The sequence below is a fragment of the Corvus cornix genome, chromosome 2, assembly GCF_000738735.6.
Source record: "Corvus cornix cornix isolate S_Up_H32 chromosome 2, ASM73873v5, whole genome shotgun sequence".
NCBI classification, from domain to species: domain Eukaryota; kingdom Metazoa; phylum Chordata; class Aves; order Passeriformes; family Corvidae; genus Corvus; species Corvus cornix.
Window position 1 is genome coordinate 57217849 of NC_046333.1, and position 19665 is coordinate 57237513.

The 19665-nt window shown below is 37.3% G+C and overlaps 1 protein-coding gene across 19 annotated transcripts in view; it reads right to left on the minus strand.

The window, feature by feature from the left end:
• LOC104689186 (metalloreductase STEAP2) overlaps positions 1-19665 on the minus strand; it is an 81587-nt gene that overhangs the window by 48749 nt on the left and 13173 nt on the right. For 12 of the 19 annotated variants that reach the window (XM_039549225.1, XM_039549224.1, XM_039549223.1 and 9 more), the window contains 6 exons: positions 16826-16973; positions 6168-6230; positions 4761-4822; positions 3631-3740; positions 1879-1955; positions 323-421 (listed from right to left, as the gene is read on the minus strand). In XM_039549225.1, coding sequence (XP_039405159.1) covers positions 323-421; positions 1879-1955; positions 3631-3740; positions 4761-4822; positions 6168-6230; positions 16826-16973 — 559 coding nt within the window. Of the gene's footprint in view, positions 1-322; positions 422-1878; positions 1956-1984; positions 2120-3630; positions 3741-4760; positions 4870-6167; positions 6231-6497; positions 6689-9828; positions 9999-16825; positions 16974-19665 lie in introns of those variants that run through there. The other 7 variants (XM_019285485.3, XM_039549231.1, XM_039549243.1 and 4 more) reach the window with 7 other exon arrangements.

Consider the following 19665-nt stretch of genomic DNA (forward strand, 5'->3'; position numbering starts at 1 on the left):
CTGATCCTAACTACTTTTTTTCCCCCTCCGCTACCCACATTTCAGAGATCTCATATCAGTTCACAGTTTCTGGATGCTATTTAATGCTAATTCTGTAAGTGTAAAAATTAATTCCTTGTACAAAAATGAACTTCTTTCAGATTTAGAGTATGCACCTCTATAAAAACATGTTAATTGCACATTTGCCAATTATATATATGCTATATATTTAATATATGAGATACAGCAACCACAGTTAAAAAGAAAAATTCATCGATAGCTAATTAAAAGAGGCACTTCAAAGTAGCTGGGATCACTAAAAAGTAAAAATACTGTGCTTTACCTGAAAGTAGTTTTCGTGGTAGCTCCATATTATAAAAGCTAACAATACACTTACAGATTTGTATTTTAACTTGAGAGCTTGGCACTCTCATCAAGTAACCTGTCAGAAAGAGAAACAAATGTAATTTACAGACTTTTCAATTTTTTTAGAAAGTATTCTTAACACAGTATCTTCTTTGTACAGCACCTAGTATTACCTTTGGTCATATCCCCTACAAATCTGTAATCTAATGCAAAGTTCATAAAATATTCAAGAGACAGAGACTCCCACACCAGAGAAGACAAAGGGGTATTAGAGGAGTAGTGTAAGTTTAATCAAAAAGTTACCTTCTGTTTCATGGCTACAGAGACTTATAAGACGCTGGATTTTATTCCAGACATTGTGGAATTCTGAGGAAAGCTACTACACCAAGCTGTTGTCAATCATTACCACGTCATCAAAAACTCTTCTTCTAAGCAGATATGATATGAAATAAAGGGAGCATAGAAAGAGATCTTTCTCACAAGAGAATTTCATCTAGAGCTAGCAGTGTGTAATATGAATAACATACACAATCTTTCGCATTTTAGTGTCTTTTTGACATGCAACTCTAAAGAGAACTGTCAGCAACTAGGCGGTCATTCTGCTTGGAATTTGTGAAAATAAAGACTTCTAAAAGTCTTTTTTAGACTTGGATTTGTGAAAATAAAGACTTCTAAGAGTCTTTTTTTGCCTATTTCAAGGATATTTCTTTCATGTGTGACAGGCTGATTGGGCTACCTTTCTACCATTTATGTCTTACTATTAACTGAGCCATATTATCTATCACTCTTGCTCTATTCTGAATCCTTTTAACCTACAGTGCTTACAGGATTTTCTTTGAAAATCACAAACATGACATGAAAGAAGATGTAAAAGGATCACAAAAAGATATTTTGGCATTTAGAGGTCCAGTGACATTAAGACATGACTTTGACACCTTTTCCTCCACAGCACTCCTAAAAGAGATTTCTGAAAGACAGAAGCTCATGGCTCAGATGCAACAGGAAGCTGAAGCCAGAAACTATTGCTCTTGGTAAGGCATGGCATTAAACTGTCTTGTACATTGCCTTTGTAGGTGATAATTCTCAGGCTTTTGGGTTTTGAAGGTTTGAGCTGGAAGTCAGGAGTTACTGTTTCTCACTTGTGTCTTCCATTTGGTTTCAAAGCAGCAGGAAGGATATGTGTTCCTCACATCCCAGGTTTCAGTGTTTACAGTAATACCCCCATTCCTCAGATCAAAATGAAATGAAACAGGCTATATACAGGTTTAATTCTTCATCTGTACTGATAAAGTATTTTCATGTAGCTTTTGACACTGGCAAATAGATAATTCTGCTAGCCAATCTACAGGTTAGCTGTAGAGCAAAGTAAAAATTGTTTCTAATACTATAAAGCACAGAGGATTGAATGAATAATTTAAAGAAATTACTTACATTTACTAAGGAGTAACAATAAATTAAAATCCTACTAATAATACAGTTGATTTTATTGTAGCATAATAACAATTTTATTGTGGCATATCAGGTTACACTCACCCAGGTGTGCAATGGATTGTGAAACTTCAACGGAATAGTTTATTTCATCAGATGATTTCTTTTTTTGAAATGGTAACCTGAAAAATGAATTTTTAAAATATTACAGCTATGCTTTAATCAAGTCACCAGAAAAGTTCAGCAGCTCTTCTCTTCTTCCTTGATAGTTTTTGCAGAAAAGGACACTTTTTCCAGGATGAACGCATTCTTTGCAATGCTGATTCTACACTGAGAGCTTCACAATCTGCAATTACATGTTGGCAATTAGTGGTACATATTCATAAATAATACCTTCATAATTCAAATATGATGCAACAAGATGTGCTGAATAAACAAATGTAATTTAAATGTGGAAGACTAACTACAACCTAGACACTGCCAGGCTACTGCAGAGCTAGGCTATGTACAGACATGTGCAGAGGTGGAAAAAAAGGGATCATATCTCTGGGCAAGACCTCTTGAAATGGATAAAAGTAAAGCAAATAAACTGATTCCAAGTAGCCCAACAACAAATTTATTTTTAAGAACCGAATATTAATAAATCCTCAATAACATATTCAAAATATTCAGATATGACATAAACATGTAAGTGCTAAAAACTGTCTGACAGTAAACATTACAGTATTATGCTAAGGTCTCTGCAGCACATACTGTAGAAGCAGCTTTCCGGTAGGTTTACCTCTGTAAACACTGCCAGAGAAAAAAAAAAAGAAGAGAGAAAATAATGGAAGAAATGTTGGGGGAAGCAGGGGAGGGAGAAACAAGACATTAAAAAAAAAATAAGTGGGAAGAAGACAAGTAAATAGAAGCAGTTATGAAACAGTGGAATATTTTACTGGAGAAATTAATGTATCTGAAAATGAATCTAAAAAAACCAAACCAGTCCCTGCCTCTGGTTAAAGGAGTCTCTGTCATACGAAGTAGTAGTGAATTGTGGTGTAATTTCCATAGTACAGAAATTAAAGCAAAACCCAAGGGTGCAATTTTCCAAAATATATTCATTGCAGAAACCACAATTAATGCTGAACTGCTCTAACAGATGAAAAGCCTCACAGCTGCATTTTATCGACTTTATACACTCATTCTCAGTTTTGTCACGCTTCTACCAAACACCAAAGAAAATTAAACTCCGTGATGTACCTCCTCATTCCCCACTGCGTGGCAGCAAAGACAAGCAGTACAACTGAGGGTGATGAGGGAACTAAAAGATTCAGCTGAGAAGTTCTCTGTTTATTAAGCCTAACAGCTGAGAGGAAGCTATGTAAAACTGTATTTGAATAACTGTTTTACTATGCCACTAATTTTCTATGTGGCAGTTTGTTTTTTTTTTCTTCCTTATTCTCCCTAAGTTTTTAAACTCACTTAAGAGCTTGTCTGAAACAGCAAAACACACCTCAGTACTACTTAGCTGCTGAATCTTTTGAGGCCAGCAGTCCCAGAATGACTTAGGCAATAAGACACCTTGGGGAACCTTGCTTCCAAGCAAGCTGGGGCCAAGTACAACACAGTTTTGAATTATGTAGCATCTAACTGCATAGATACTGAACTATTAAAATGGGCCCCTCCTTCAAGTCAACAGAAATTGGACACAAGTAAAAGACAGTTGATGAAAAGGAAGGATGATACAATGGATACTTTGCAGATACAGGTGCTTTGTAGATAGATACTGTACGGATATGTCAGTTGCCTTAGAAAAGGTATAAACATGTTAATAAGCAGTGTTTAAGTCCCTAAAAGAGGGGCTGAGGTACTTACCCAAATAATTGAATAAGTTCACATAAAGGCTCAGTGAAAGCTTCTTGTTCATTCATTTTTTCTGCACACAGGTTAAGAATTTTGGTAATTTGTGCTACATTCTTAAGGGGCTTTTCATGTAAAATTAAGGAAATAATATAGTTGTACCACTATGAATCAGAAGAAAAAGCTGAAAACTGTGCTCATCACACCTCAAAGACACAATCAAGAAAAAATAAGACCAATGCTTCCAAAGTTAGGTGTTTAAAAGAAGTATGTGAGTCAAAACTTAGGCTTTTTGAAGCAGCCTTACTTTTACATAAGTACAACTTTTGCAAATCTGACTTAGCTGTCTTCTTAGCTAAACTCACTGGAAGTTCAGCACTAAATTTCTAAAAATGAAGGATGAAAGTTTTACATCACAGTGTCAGATTTACCTATCTAAATTCTGAGACAGCCTTGTGATATTTAAATTGTTTTCTACTCTATTCCCAAGTGACTAACTGAAGTTTGAAAATCTGGACCCAAATACATATTGAGATTGAGGCACAAAATCAAAACTGAACAAATAACTGAGACTGAGAAGTTACTACCATTCCACTGACTCATAGAAACTGCCTTTAAGTACACAACTCAGCTGTAGTGTGATGCCTTAAATCACTGTGCAGTTATCTGAACTGTATGAAATTAATCACATTTTTCTGTATGCTGACACCCTTCCTAGTACGTCTCATTATTGGAACCTTTCACTTTGTAATGTAAACATGAAAAAAAGTTAGTCTGACTTCATTTTTCCTTAAAATGTCTCCTTACTGGAAGTCATTGCTTTTTTATCTGCTGTTTCTTAAGTAGTGGCAATTATAATGCTTTTCTATTCTGAATTGAAAGTACACCAGTTACATTTCGGCCGCTGTACAGGTGAGAACCCTCTTTTGAATTTTGTGACAAATGAATATAATATCCAAGAATCTTGCCAACCTAGCAGCCTTGGCTGTGTGCAGACAAGAAGGCTAGTGGTGAGGATGTATGTGGATCATCCCTATTCTCCACGTGGAAGCATAATACAGCATCAAATACTTGGCTGAAAAGTCAGAGTATTACCATACATAAAACACCATGACTTCAGAATTCTACAGTGGCAAAAAGGATACAAGTCCATTTTCAAAATGCTTGACTACCTTCTTGAGAGTTTTCAGCTGCTCTTTTTCCAAATCTTTCTTAAGTAAAAGAATGAAAAGCAGGTTTTAATTGCAGTTTGCCCTAGAACATTAAACGATTATGTTTATCCCCTTTTAAGTTTAAATGAAAGTGCAAACCAGATTAAAAAGTTTACAAGACACAATGAAATTCTGAAAGTGCTTTGCAGCAGGATTAACTCCACAATGAAGCCTCATTTCTAGGTATGAAGTCTGTTCTCTTGTAACTGAAGAGGCTTTTAAAAACTCCTGTTCAAACGTGTGGAGTCCTCTTAAATTCTTTGGGATTCTTTGCAATGCAACTAAGAAAGTCAAACCTATGTCACCCACAACATAAATGTGTAAGCATGTAGATCTAAGTGGCTTAGAGTGCTCTGCACCACTAGGAAACAGCCTTCAAAGCTGAAAACAACTGAAGTGAGGATATGTCAGGGTGTGTCAGCAATGTACAGCATTCATTTCAGCTCTCCTGAGCACCTGCAACTTGAGGCAGGCCAGGAAGCCGTTTCAGGAATCTACAAGCCCAGAATCCTATGGGCATTTTATCATATATCTTACGCTCTATACAGAAGCAGTAAACAATATCATCTGGCACTTTTTTCTTCAGACAGCAAGTTTATTCTATCAGTTCTGTATTAAAAAAGGGGGAGAGGGGAAAGATATAAATACTTCTCTGTGGGGAATTAATTTAAAATGTGCTAAGTTTAATCAAGTTCTTGTTTAAGAGTATAAATTATCCATATTTTGGATCAAAATTATTTGATAGCTTAGTGAATTTAATCTGCCAAATCATCTTGTGGAAACTAAAAATCATCTGGAAAAAGCCCATGAGATGCTGCTTCTCCTGTGTGCCTAGGTAGTTGTATTTATTCTTCAACATTGATCTTTGTGCATTTCTCCTTCATTTAGAATCACCTCCCTGGAGAACTGTTAGCAATTAACTTGGACAATTACATGAATTCATGACATACTTTCAATAAGGTTGTATGTATATCTGTTTCCCACTGTAGGTTTCAGTACTCTAAAATTAGCAAACAGGCTAGAATTCTTCACGTCTAGTTGTTGAATGCACATGCTTTTGTCTTTTTTAAGTGCCTGTGTGATCTCTTTCTCTGCGTATTTTTAACATAAACCCAGAATTGGCACAATTTTTTTATAACAATTATCATCTCCAGAAGCATTCAAATACCAGAAGAAATACTCAGCTTTGTGCTCTGTAGCTCCAGTCACCTGTGCTGGAGTTTATTCAGGGTGGGTGCACTAAAGTAAATGTACATAATATTTGTCTAAGCCCCATTACTGCCTGTGTAACTGAGATAGCGAGGTACCAGGGTTACTTACTGAGTTATCAGGGTTACTTACTGAGTCCGAACTTTTGAGTAGTTTGATGACGTGATCCAGATCCACCGATCTCAACTGGGTATCCTGAAAAAGCAACGCTTTTAACTTTTTTTTTTTTCTTTTTTAAATTTCGAGATTTTGCTTTTAAGGTTTTTAAAATGTGAAATAGCCGCGTTAAACCAATGTGAATTTACCCGGGGACAGGTAAATCCAGGCTGTGTGCGGAGTACAAAGCGGGGCTTGTTCTCAGTCCGAGGAAGCCGCCAGGGCAGGGCAGGGCAGGGCAGGGCAGGGCAGGGGTTCCGGGCCAGCAGCAGGGCTGGCGGTGCCCCTGCCCGCGGGAGAGCTCACCTGAGCGGCGTCCGTGGTGTTCCTGCGCCACTCGCCGCCGCTGCGAGAGGGGCCGAGAGCCGGGGAGCGAGAGGGGCCGAGAGCCGGGGAGCGAGAGGGGCCGAGAGCCGGGGAGCGGGAGGCCGCCTGTGAGGCGAGGGGCTCGGCCGCGGCCAGCGAGGCCATGGCGGCCCCGCCGTTGCCATGGGAGCGGCGCGGCGCCTCCTCCCGGCGCCGGGGCCCGGCCCGCCCGCACCGCCGCAGCCCGCAGAGCCCGCCCGGCCCCTCCTGCCTCGTTCCGCTGCTAGGGCTCTGCTACGACCCCCGCGGCTGACGCTCTCCTCCACCCTGCCACAAAGTCACTTCGTGGGCTGTTATCTGTGAACGCGACCTCGGCGAGAAAAGCATTTCCCCACCCCGTGCGGTGCAGAGGCTCGGCGGCTCCCACATGCTGTGGAGCTGGAAGGGAAGAGGCTGGTCAATCCCTAAGAAATAATCACGAAAAAACCCTCCAAGAAAGATCACCATGACAAGCCCCAGACAGGAAAGCACTCCCTTGAGTAGCATGGCAGCGGGGCAGGGGGCGAGAGGAACCTTTTCTCTGCATAGACCAATACAAAAAAGTAATAAAGGCAGGGACAGAAGGGTAAGGGGATGTAGATATGTTCTACTTGCAAACAGCGAGCAGCTGTTTGAGGCTTAGTTGACAGCTGAGATTCAAGGACAACACAGCGCTTGGTGGGCTTGCAGGTACTCTTCTGGACTGCTCACTTTAGCTGCCCTTCCTAGGATTTGGATACTGATGTCTATATAACTTAGGTCAAAGTAACAAAGTGCTTATATAGCTTGGGTTATCAGATATCTATGTAACCTTAATATCAATATAACCTAAATCATGACTTTTTATCAATATAACTCGAAGAATATCAATATAACCTGAAGCATAGCCTTCTATACTTATATAGCCTGAATCATAGCTTTTACTTACGTAGCCTGAATCATAACTTCTATACCTGTAACCTGATGCTTATATAATCTGAATCATAACTTTTGATACCCATATAATCTAATATTAATAACTTTTTATACAATGTAATGGCTAGTATATAGTTAACTAGTTGCTTATATGCAGAATAGAGAAAAAGAGAAAGAAAACCAAACCAAAACAAAACTTACCGGGTGTATAGTTTTAGAGATAGGTAAGCGTAATACTAATGAGAAATTGGCAAGCCAAAGCCAATTAGCCACAATACGAAGAATTTAGGCCGGTTAAGACCAGATGGACCAAAGTTATACCATTGTAACTGCGCATGCCCCGAAGACAAAGTTGAAAAGTTCAAGTGCGAAGAAGACTTTAGAAGCCTTCATCAAAGACCCCTGAAGACCCCCAAATTGGGGAAGTGCATGCGCAGTGGAAAGAATTATCTAATAACCATGAGATCATGCTATGTAAATTAGTTCCAGCACGTATGTGATGATGCTGTAAAGACACAGCAACATTAAGCAAAATTTACTGTATAAATATACTACAGCACTTGACAAAGGCAGCTGAGTTAAGAGGAAAAATCCCCCTCACCACCAGCGCTGCAATAAACAAGTACCTGCTCTACAGACACCGGTCTATGGGGATTTATTTCCAGCCTATCTTTCAGGCATCAATAAACTTTGGGCAAGTTGCACACACGTCACGTTGGATACGCACATATCCCAAATCTTTGAGTGCAGGCCCTGTTTCTGCCAACCTCAGTTTTCATTAACGAATAATTAACTACAGTGATTCCAAACAAATATTTGAATATGTGAATAAATTTATTAAATGCTAATATAGCTGTTTAAATCTCCAGACAGCTTTTATGTGAAGTGATTCATAACAATAAAGAAAGACACCTTTCTGGCTCCAACTATAACCAACACAGTTCTTATTTTCATTTTTTCCAGCTTATATGCTACACCCCTCCCATTTCATACCTGCCTTCTGCAGAAATAAGGTGCATCTCACGTTTAGAACTCACATATGCTATAGAGTTCTCTTCATCAAAGGGTAAATACACAATATTGTGTATACTCACGAATATCCATGCACACTCTGCATTTAGTAGAAATTCATCCTGTATGCAACTCAAAAATGATGGGAAAAATATAGCCAAGCATAGTACGGGACTCTGAATTTAGGAAATGCAATGACTCCTTTGACATCCACGACATCCTGAGTTGCAATCATAGAACCCAGGTCATACAAAGGCAGGACCTGTAGCACATTACGTAGTTCCCTCACACCATGTGACAATGCAGTTGGAGCTGGTGTTTGACACTTCATCTGTCCATGTACACACACCTCTCCATTACTCTAACCACTTTACTGGCCCTTCCATGTTCTACTTAAATATTTGTTTCTGTGAACGTTCTGTTTTGTATCTGGGCTTACACTGGATGGAACAAGATTTTCTATTAAGCAACTGAGATTAATTGTGCTGACAATGCTTGTATGTCTGCAGGCAGTTAGCTGAACAAGCTGAATATTTTTTTTGCCTTGGTGCCCAGCTAGGAACTGAAGTTGTACGTACTCAGTTTTAAAGCTTATATAAAAAAAACCTGCTAACATTTATTTTCATTGTAGCTTAACTGGTTCTAAGTTTTGTTGCTCTGTATTTGAATAACAAATGTATAGAGAATATACCTAAACTGGGCAACTTACTCGGTAAATTATAAGCTTAGGTCACATGCCATTTATTGGCTCACTGTTCCAAAGATCATATCACAAGGTCCATTTGCTCACTGTGCACCTTCTTCAAAATGAAGCTTTTGAAATTTGGGATGAAACCTACGTTATGCAAGTTTGACTACAAGGATTCTGCTGCCCTTGGGAAGTGGCAAATGCCCATCCTCAAAAGCATGCATCAACTGTGAAAATATTTACTCAAAAGTTAATAAAGCTCTAACAGGCTTATATTGTATTTTAATCACATCTACCTCTTCTGTTGGTAATGAAAATATTCAAGACACCAAGGCCTTACTTATGAGAGTATTGATTTTTAAGTCTTACAAATGCTAAGAAATATGTTAGAAAAGTAGACTTGATGTAAAGAAGATTTCTGTTTTGACAGACGACAAATTATTTTGGTGTGAAGACAGTTCAGCAAACTCTATTCTTGAGGTAAAACTTATATTTTATAAAACTGCAGGATTCTATGTATAGGACACAGCTGTGTGTTAGAAAATCAAGATTACATATCGAGGTCTGCCAGTAATCTCCTGTTGACTTTGCTGACTGAATTATTTCCTCTACCACTTGGTATTTACTGTTTTACAAATTAGGTTGCAAGCTTTTAAAGGACTATTATTCAGTATATACCTTTCATATGCTGCAATGGGGGTCTTCAGGTCTAGTCAAGTGATGTCCTTTCCTTGGCTGTATTGAATCTGTAGGTCTTTAAAGTACAGAAATCAGAGTCTTCTTAAGAATCAGTCTGTTGACTCCTTGACTTCCTTTTCTCTTTTTTTTTTTCTGTCCTGACAGACCTTCTGTGTTTGATATTCACAGAAAAAAAGGAAAAGACCTGTGAAGTGGCTGGCAGTAGACTCAACCGTAATCCCGTAAAGTCAACAGAGCTTCCAACATCTGGATTTACCTGCCTGTACTATTAAAATACAGTGTTGAGGTCATGGGGTGGTAAGGAATTGATGGGAACTTTCACACTGATCTTTATTATTGTAAGGAAACACAGCAAATCACAGGACACAGAACTTAACACTCTTGTACAGTACAAGGGAAGGCTGGACAAAGGTGTAAGTTTGGGGCCCCAGCTGCCGGCATAATATCAACATTCAGTAGAACAAGCACTGAGATATAGATATATGGGGAGATGAAAAAAAATAAAAGCCATGAAAAGACAGACTTTGAAGTCCAAAATGTTACTGTTAGGTTAGGCATGGCACAAACAGATATTAAATGTTCTGAATTTTAAAAATACCTATATTCAATTTGGGAGTCTGGGAAGGCCATGTAACCTAATGTGAAAGCAATGCAGATGCTGTCAGCTCCACTGACCCATGCATCTTTACTTCTCTGCACTCAGCACAGTTTATGCTGCCAATCAACAGTTAAGCAGGATTATACCTCTCATGTATTCTTTTCCTCTTTCCTTTCATGCTGGTGTAAGCCTCCTAGGAAAAAAGTTACGTATTTCCAAATGAAGGACTGCAAAGTGCTTCACCTTTTTGTTTCATTTAAAGAGTAATGCTTTTTCATACATACAACCAGACACTTGGCAAACTTACTGGTGCCTGGCCAAACTTTTTGTTGAATGAAAAGTGGGCTGAATATATGCTGATAGTACTGTAGTGTTTGTTCACTCTTGTGTTCTGAAAGCATGGAGAATATCTTAGAGCAGGATAAGGGATATAGCTATCCAGTGTATCTGTGTGAAAAATCTGTTATCCAGACATTGAAAGAGAAATAAATTCCCCTTAGAATGTTTTTATGAACTCACATTCAAGTTTTATCTCTCACAGAAAATGCTGATCAAAGCACCCACATATTGTAAAGAAACACAAGCTAAAATTTATTTGGCATAAGCACAGAAGAAAAAGCAAAATACCTTACATTGATTTTTATTGATTTTTGTGTAAAACACAGTCTATGGAAAAATAGATAAAGAGCATTACTAATAATTTATAATAGCCCTGTTCAGAGAGACAGCACGAACAGTCTGACAAACACAACTACAAAGAGAATATTACACATGGGAGACATATTATGCTCACTGTAAGACACTGCCAACAAGGCATGAGAAACAATATATAATGACAGAGATCATTGTTCAAGTCAGTTAAATGTGTCACTTATTTTAAAGGCTGTAATCTAATTAATTCAAGCAGTATCATACAGTGATACAATATCAGTACTGCAACATTACTCATTATATTGACAGAAAATACTACAGGATGAATAGCCAAGAAATCAAAACCTTGTGTATTAGGAGATGCACTGTCTGCAAGGATCTATGCATATGCATCCATTACCACTGCATATATGAAAATATTATACTGAAAAACTCAATCTATCTAATTGTATGCACCTGATATATCTAACTTTTAGAGGAAAGCTGTTTCCTAGCTATATTAATACCTGTGAAATTTATAGCTGCTTGAGAACTCATTGCTTTATATTAATGAATGATTTCCTTTAATGCTAGTTGGGCAGCTAATAACATACAGACACAAACACAGAGACACACTATTTTATGGGCAATTAATGCCAAATAAAAATATGAATGTACTTTCTCATGTTGGCACATCATATAATTCACAACGTTGGAACAAAAAATTAAATATGGCACCAATTCACAGTAACCATTACCACAAGATAAAGACCTTGCAAAACAATTACAAAATAATTAATCTCTGAATAACTCAAAAAATCTAAATAATTCAAGAACATGTGCACTTAATTAACTTGTACATAGTTTCCACAGTTAATAGAATTGTAAGATAAAATTAAAGACACACAGAACCTGTAATAGAACTCTATTTTAGACAATGTTAAGAAAGAATACCTTACTATCCATAGAAAACAAATAACCTGTTGCTAAATACATAGAGGTCTCCATTTCATAGTACGTGTACAATTCTGTATCACATATTAAGCACTTTTTTTAAAACTGTACAGTAATTAAGATAAATTAAGCTTATTTCATTACTTATTTTCATTAGGAAGTTAGGCAATTTATATAAAGCTACACAAAAATATTTTTATAGCAGGCTATTCCTCAAAATATGTATTTATTCTCCTAAGCAACTAAGATGTCTAAATTAATTTAGTTGTTTATATTCAGGCAATCAAAACTAAACAATTAGCCGCAGGTATTTTTCCAACAAGAAGTCCTATGGTGAGTTCTATAGAAATCAATGTGTTTGGTCACATGAATAAAGATCCCTTGTGGGACTAAATATGTGCTGGATATAAAGCTTGCTAAATGCATGACTGCTGTTTTACCTTCAGGCTTAATAGTGTCTTGTTAGAGTGAATTGGTCCTTAAAGAACACTACAAAATATTAAATCACAAGTCAACATGCTATTCCAGTTAGAAGTAAATACATGGCCTAACAGGAAACCATATGTCATTTTTGTAGCACGAATATTTCACAAAATACCTTCATATACTTGATCTAAAAATATTATCTATTTATTAATACTTCAATATTTAAACCTTTCAAGTAACGTATAAAATTAAAACACATTTTTAATTTTCTACACACAGTTTGAAAAAAGGAATGACTCATCATTATTCTCTCCAGACACCTTTGGCAGTTTAAAATTTAGCAGTTTAATCATTCTTGAAGAAATTTAATGATGAAGTAACTTTTTGCATAGGAACGAGGGCCAATACATTTCTGTATATACTGTCAGTGGATGCATTACAGTACAGTATCTATGGACTTTGACAGTAATTTTCAATTAGTACAGTATCATAGTTCTGCAACATTATCCCTATTGCATAAAAACAAATAACTGTAGGGAACATGAATGTTAATTACATATTCTACAGAAGTGTAAAATTACTGTAAAATAATAGCAGAATATTTAATTTTGAAATGTAGTCAGATTGTCAACGGTAATACTTTCTACCTATATCTGTTCAGAGGTATGAAATTCTGCTCTCAGTTATACCAGCCCATTCTAGTGATTTTTTAATTAGGTTTCATGCACAGGACTGGGGTAGAACATAGCGTGATATTTATACCATTAAAATTCTCCAAGGCTTTGTATGTTCTAAGATTTTTTGAATTAATTTTATTTAAAGGAATGAAGCACAATGCTTCAACCTTGTGTGGTTTCACTCTGCAATAATGAAATAAGAAACAGTCCAGGACATTAAATTCTGCAAGCCTCTTAAGAAATATACACCTTTTGGTACTGGAATGGAATTACAAAGTTAAGTTAGAAGTTGTAATTGTTACTTGTTCTTCATTTTTATGTGAAAATCTCATTTGTATTAGTTTAGGCTCCTGTCTGTCTCCAGCAATGACAGGATTTTCATTTAAATGTCTAGAAAGTTTGGTAAAACAGTATTGTACTTGTGTATGACCACAAGTATCACTGAAATAGCTGCATATTGGAGGAGGAGCAATTAAGTAAGAACCTTGAAACAAACTTATTTGGCTTTGGAAATAAGAAAGAATGCAAACATTTTTTATTTATTTGATAGATTTATTGAACTTTTTTTTTTTTCTGTAAAAAATGGGGAAGTTTCAAATTTCTAAAATTTTTGATAAATTTTTGGAGAAAGTAGCTGTTAAATGCAGTAGTCCACAGGCAGCACCTGTCTCAGATAACTCCAAAATTACTGATTTCCAAGAGGCTGAGAAGTTATGTTAGGAAAAATCACTGGACACCTGCTTTCTTTTTGGAAGCATCTGTCACTTGTCAGCTACCAATTATAGCTGTTATTATCATTTACTTTTCCAAAAATGGTGAAATAAAATGAATTCTTTTCCTTCCAATTGATTCCATCCCCAAAGCTTAAAAAGGAGGATAAATCTGAGCTTTCCAACTATGTGAAATTGAAAATTTGTGAACTAAAAAATAAGTATCAAATATCTGTTGACAGGCATAACATAGCTGTTTTTTTCAAAAAATGTTTTCACAAACCTCCATTTTCAAAAAGAATCCATTGACCTCTCATTCAAAACAAAACATGTCTAGAGACATATAAAAATGCTTAAATTCTGAAAAACCATCATGCAAGTATTTAATTTTTCATCTCTACATTTGAACATGCTTAAAATGAAAGAAAGTTCAACTGTGTCTCAATTTGTAACAAACCCAGAATATACACAGGCTTGATGTGTAAGTTTAGGGAATTTGAATACTAGAATAAAAATAAAATGGTTGTAAATATTTTGAATTTGAAATTATATTAAGAATAACTAACATGAATTCTTTAGGCTTAGGTTGGTATAACTAGGGGCAGAGTTTGATTCTAGAATCTTGTTTTTCTGTGAAGCTGTTGGTCTTATTACAACCAGAGATAATGAGATTTACATGACCAGTGATGTTTAACGATAAATTCAAACTTAATTCTGTGTATTTCTGATGTATGATATTACCACAAATTCTTCCAAAGTAATAAATAATAAAAGAAGGTTCAGCTAAGAAAATCAGAGATTTTAAACAGTGCAAATATAGATAAGAAAAATATACTTTCATACAAGCAAAGAAAATTAGGACCAAATACACCCTCTGACTCACTGAAATAAAAGTTTTGCTAATTAAGCAGTAGTAGCCTGAAGGTATGAGTTGAGTTTGGCTATTTTGATAGAGAAGAGTAATTACTACTGGAAGAGCAGTAGTAATAAATAGTTGGAACATTATTTAGAATCAAACAGGAAATGCAAATGTCAAGGTTTAGAGTTTTTTAAGTATAAGAATAATAATTTGGTTTCTCAAAACTTCAGGCATAGCCCAGAGACACTTGTAAAAGTTAGACCTTTATATAAAAATAGAAGATTGGATCTGCACAAAAAGATACTAAGAATTTAAGACACATTCTGGGAAATTCATATATAACAACTGAAACTCCAGTGTAGACACATACGGAACATGAGTATTGTGATGCTTCCAACATATTGGAAGTTTCACAGTGAAAATGGATTTTTATTGTTGCTGAATTCTCAGCTTTTTGTTTTAAAATGTTTCCTCATATTTCAAAAGCATTAAAAAAAATCAAAAACTAGTGTGCAGCACACGTATCTTTTTATAAATGTATAGCACTGTTTTGAATCTTCATCATATGATTTATGGAAATAAAGAGACGCCAAAGGTCTAAAATCCTACATAATATTTCGGAAAAAAAAAAAAGGTGGTATTAGTACAATACTCTTTGCTTACAAGATGTACAATCACACCATAAGTGAAACGGGGTTTGCATATTCAAATCATGGAATGGTGTAAAACCACACACAGATAAATGTACTGTACATGTGCAATACACTTGACCAAGTGCAAGGTGCTGCATCTGGGTCAGGGCAACTCCCAGTATCAACACAGACTGGGGGATGAAGGGATGTGGAGCAGCCCTGCCCGGAAGGACCTGGGGTTGCTGGTGGATGAGGCTGGACACGACCCAGCCATGTGCACTCACAGCCCAGAGACCCAAATGTGTCCTGGGCTGCACCAAAAGCAGTGTGGGCAGCAGGGAAGGGGAGGGGATTCTGCCCCTCTGCTCTGTTCTGGTGAGAGAGACCCCACCTGGAGCATTGCATCCAGCTCTGGGGTTCCAGCACAGGAAGGACATGGACCTGTTGGAGCAAGTCCAGAGCAGGGCCACTAAGATGATCAGAGGGCTGGAGAACCTCTCCTGTGAGGAAAGGTGGAGAATTGGGTTTGTGCAGCCTGGAAGAGATGGCTTAGGGGTGACCTAATTGCAGCTTTCCAGTACCTGAAGGAAGCCTACAAGAGAGCTGGAGAAGGTAATGGCATGTAGTGACAGGACAAGGGGGAATGGCTATAAACTGAATGAGAGTAGGTTTAGATTGGGCATTAGGAGGAAATTCTTTACTGTGAGGGTGCTGAGGCCCTGGAACAGGTCGCCCAGAGAAGTTGTGGATGCCACATCCCTGGAAGTGTTCAAGGGCAGGTTGGATGGGGCTTTGAGCAACTTGGTCTAGTGAAAGTTGTCAAGGCCCATGACAGGGGGGTTGGAACTTACTAATCTTTAAAGTCACTTCCAACTCAAACCGTTTTGTGATTCTGTGAGCATTACAAATTAATTTGTTTCAAACCCTGGTGATTTCCGAAATAATTTACTTAATATTCTTAACTCATTAACCCAGAAATGTGGTTGTAATAGAAGAAATACTGCCCAGAAAATGTGGTATTAATAAACAGCACTCTGACACATATGCTCTAAGTCAAAAAAATATCTGAAAAGCCTGGTTCTAATAAATAGTATTGTGATATAACTGTGCAAAGGAACATTAAAATTTTATTTCATAATCAACTGCCCTCTGTAATCCAAAACAAAAATATTTTTGTAGTTAGCAGAAGTAGCAGTCTTCTAGTTATAAACTTCTCATAGTTTGGTTAAGAGCTTGTACTATATGCAAAGCAAGAGACTTTACAAAGATTCCTACTTAACTAAACTTCTAAAAATGCAAGTTTATGACAAAAAAACCCAAGCCCAACATGTACAACAGTGTTAACAAATATCATCACATTACAGTTATCCTTTCTGGGGAGAGGTGTGGAACAGACCCACTTACTTCTTCTATAACATGGCTTTTCTCCCATCCTCTTCGAATTCTCCTCAGTTTCCTACTTACACATGGCAAAAGTAATATGATCTTACCTAGAATTACAATGGAAGGCAGAACAAGGGCAAGAACAAAATTTGGTGGTGTATAAAATCTGTAATACTCTTCTTCAAAAGCTCTCTTCCATCCGTAAATCAGGACATGGAAAGTACTTATAAGCAGAGCAATGTATCCAAGTGTAGACTTTGAAAAAAGAGAAAACAGGAAAAAAAAGAGATATAACAGCACTTGGTCCTTCACCTGACAACTCTAATAATGCAGTATTTTACCATTTCTATTAGACATCAAGTTAAAATCTCTTAGCTATTCACTACAATAAATTAGAAAGATATGGTTGTGGTGGCCAATGAACCTACGTTACAAGGGACAGAGAGTTCTCAGTAAAACAAGTCTCTAGTACCACAGGGACCTCATTAGGTTAGGGTGACCAGAAAGGCTTCTCCCAGGATGCATTGTTCTGTTATGGTAATCTACTCCAGTTTGGCTTCCCCGGCTGGCTGTCAGCCTCTATCCCTCGTCACTCCCCCAGAGCTCCCCATTGGTCCCCATTCCCTAGTCCCGCCTTTTCCCCGCCCCCCGATAAAACCCCTGAGCTGGGACTTGTTCTTGTCTTTGCCCCTGAATCTTCGGCAGTGTATAAGCAGTAAGTGCTCCTGCTGGATCATGCAAAGGCCCTTCCCATCTCTTTGCGACCGACTTTATACTGAAGCTAGCCGTGCGTTTGTGTGTGCGTGCATGCATGTGACCCCACAGAGCTGGACAGAGACAGTAATACATGGTTTTAAGTTCACATTCTGAAATTTACAGACTGAACTAAGCACTGATTTACAGAGTATCTCTGCTAACATCTACAGGCCTTAGTGAAAGCTGCAATGATGTCCGCCCAAATTCTAAGTAAGAGAAGCCAACCTCAGGATATGTATACTAAGAAGGAACAATTCCCATGTACTTACTGGAACAACATCCATTGTGATTGGAAATTAAGCTTCCTAATTCTTAACTATGAGGATAGATCACTTCCAAGATTCCTTATTATGGAACAATGCAATTCCGTTGTAAGAGATTTGGGCCTCAACTTGCATATTTTTAACACTCTGAGATGCGCAGCTTACTTCTTCCTCACAAAGGCCTACATCCACTTGTCTGATGTTAGCATAAATCATCCCCTACCTTCTCCATCAGTTGTTGCTGATTGGTTCATGGGAATATCTGAACTGCAGGGCTTGGGCATAACAGCACAAAGCAGTGGTGCAGTTTACCATAAACAGGCAGTGCTGGATAAGAGGTGAAAGAGAAGGTTCCCACAGCAGCCTGCAGATGACAGACCTTGCAGCACATGAACTTAGAGCTTGCCACAGAAGGTGGTGATAATAGGGGTCATTCACCAGTTCTGTGAATCTGTCTTTTTAAGGACCCTGTAATTGTAATGCTTTGCAGACTTGACAATGTATCAACCTTAACTTTCCCAAAAGAAAAGAAGTCTACTATGCTTTGACTTCTGGTGGTGATCAAATGAAGAAAAACTCTGGCCAAAACTGATGTAATGACTACCTTGGCTGGGAAACATTTGTAGAAAATCACTGAAACAGAGAATGAGCATTAAGAAAGGTATCTGGCTACCAAGGTATGGTTTAATTCCAGTAGACAGACAAGCAAAGAAAAATGCAGCCTAAGGGTCTATAGTAGGTAGTGAAAGAATTAATTCCTTCTACTTCAAGATTAAGTAGTTTCTAGGGGAAAAAGAATGTCTGAGCTAATACTACTTGCAAAGATTCACAGGTATAATGGTATAAAAGGAAAATATGTGTGGTAATTTCTTGGGATTGGTACTCTGTTTTTTGACTTGCCAATATTTTATGTATCTTTTTTTGCCAATGTTTTCAGGGGCATTTTGTTAAGCTTTAGATATGTTGCATACTTCTTCCTAAAAAACCAATTTGCTCCCAAAATATCCCACAGTAAACAGAACACTTAGACAAACACTTGAGGATATGAAAATGGCATATGTGGTATCTGAACGGAACTTCTGGTAAGAAATTTGGACAGCAAACAATACTATCAAACCTAATGTTTTAATATGTTATTGCATATTTTTGTTGGTATGACTGTCCTGAATTCATTGTTATATCACTGCCAGCAGGGAGAAGGGCACAAGTGAATCATATCCCTTATTTCCTCATCAGGATTACTGATGGGAAATGTAACAATTCTTGAAAAAAGAAACAGAAGTGCAATATTATACAGTCATTTCCAAATTATTTTAGTGCTTATTTTAATTCAATTTGCAATCTATAGTTTTAAGACATCTATATATATATCTTTGTAGCTAATGGTCAAAATGGAAACTAAGAAGTACATCAGTACCTTTTAAACTAACAACACAAGGACAAGAAAAACATATGATGTGCTTTTATTAAGTTCTTTTTTTTCACCCTGTGAAGAGTTGTCATTGTTGGTAGGGCATGTGCTAGTGTGTACTGGACAATTTCAACCACACATCTAAAAAACTAACAAAGACATTCCCACAGGAGCTTCTGTCAGCTACTAATGCTATCTGCTTCAACTGGGCCCTTAATTACCATTACCAGGCACCAGATGATAATTCCTTTAAGAGCAGAGGACATCTGAAAGGAGCAAGAAGCAATACTATTTCTTCACTGCTAAATTCACATTGAACACTGCAGTGAGCAGCAATATCAGTTGTAATTCTTGGGAACCCTCTGCCTGGGCTTTAGAATGGCTGCTGGGAAAAGTGGAAGAATATCTTCAGTTGCTTTGCTTCCTTATCTTCCATAATTCTGTGTTTCCTGAAAGCTGAGTAATAGATTAGCACATTTCCTATGGACTCCCAATCTTTTAGCTTTTCTCTAAGTCC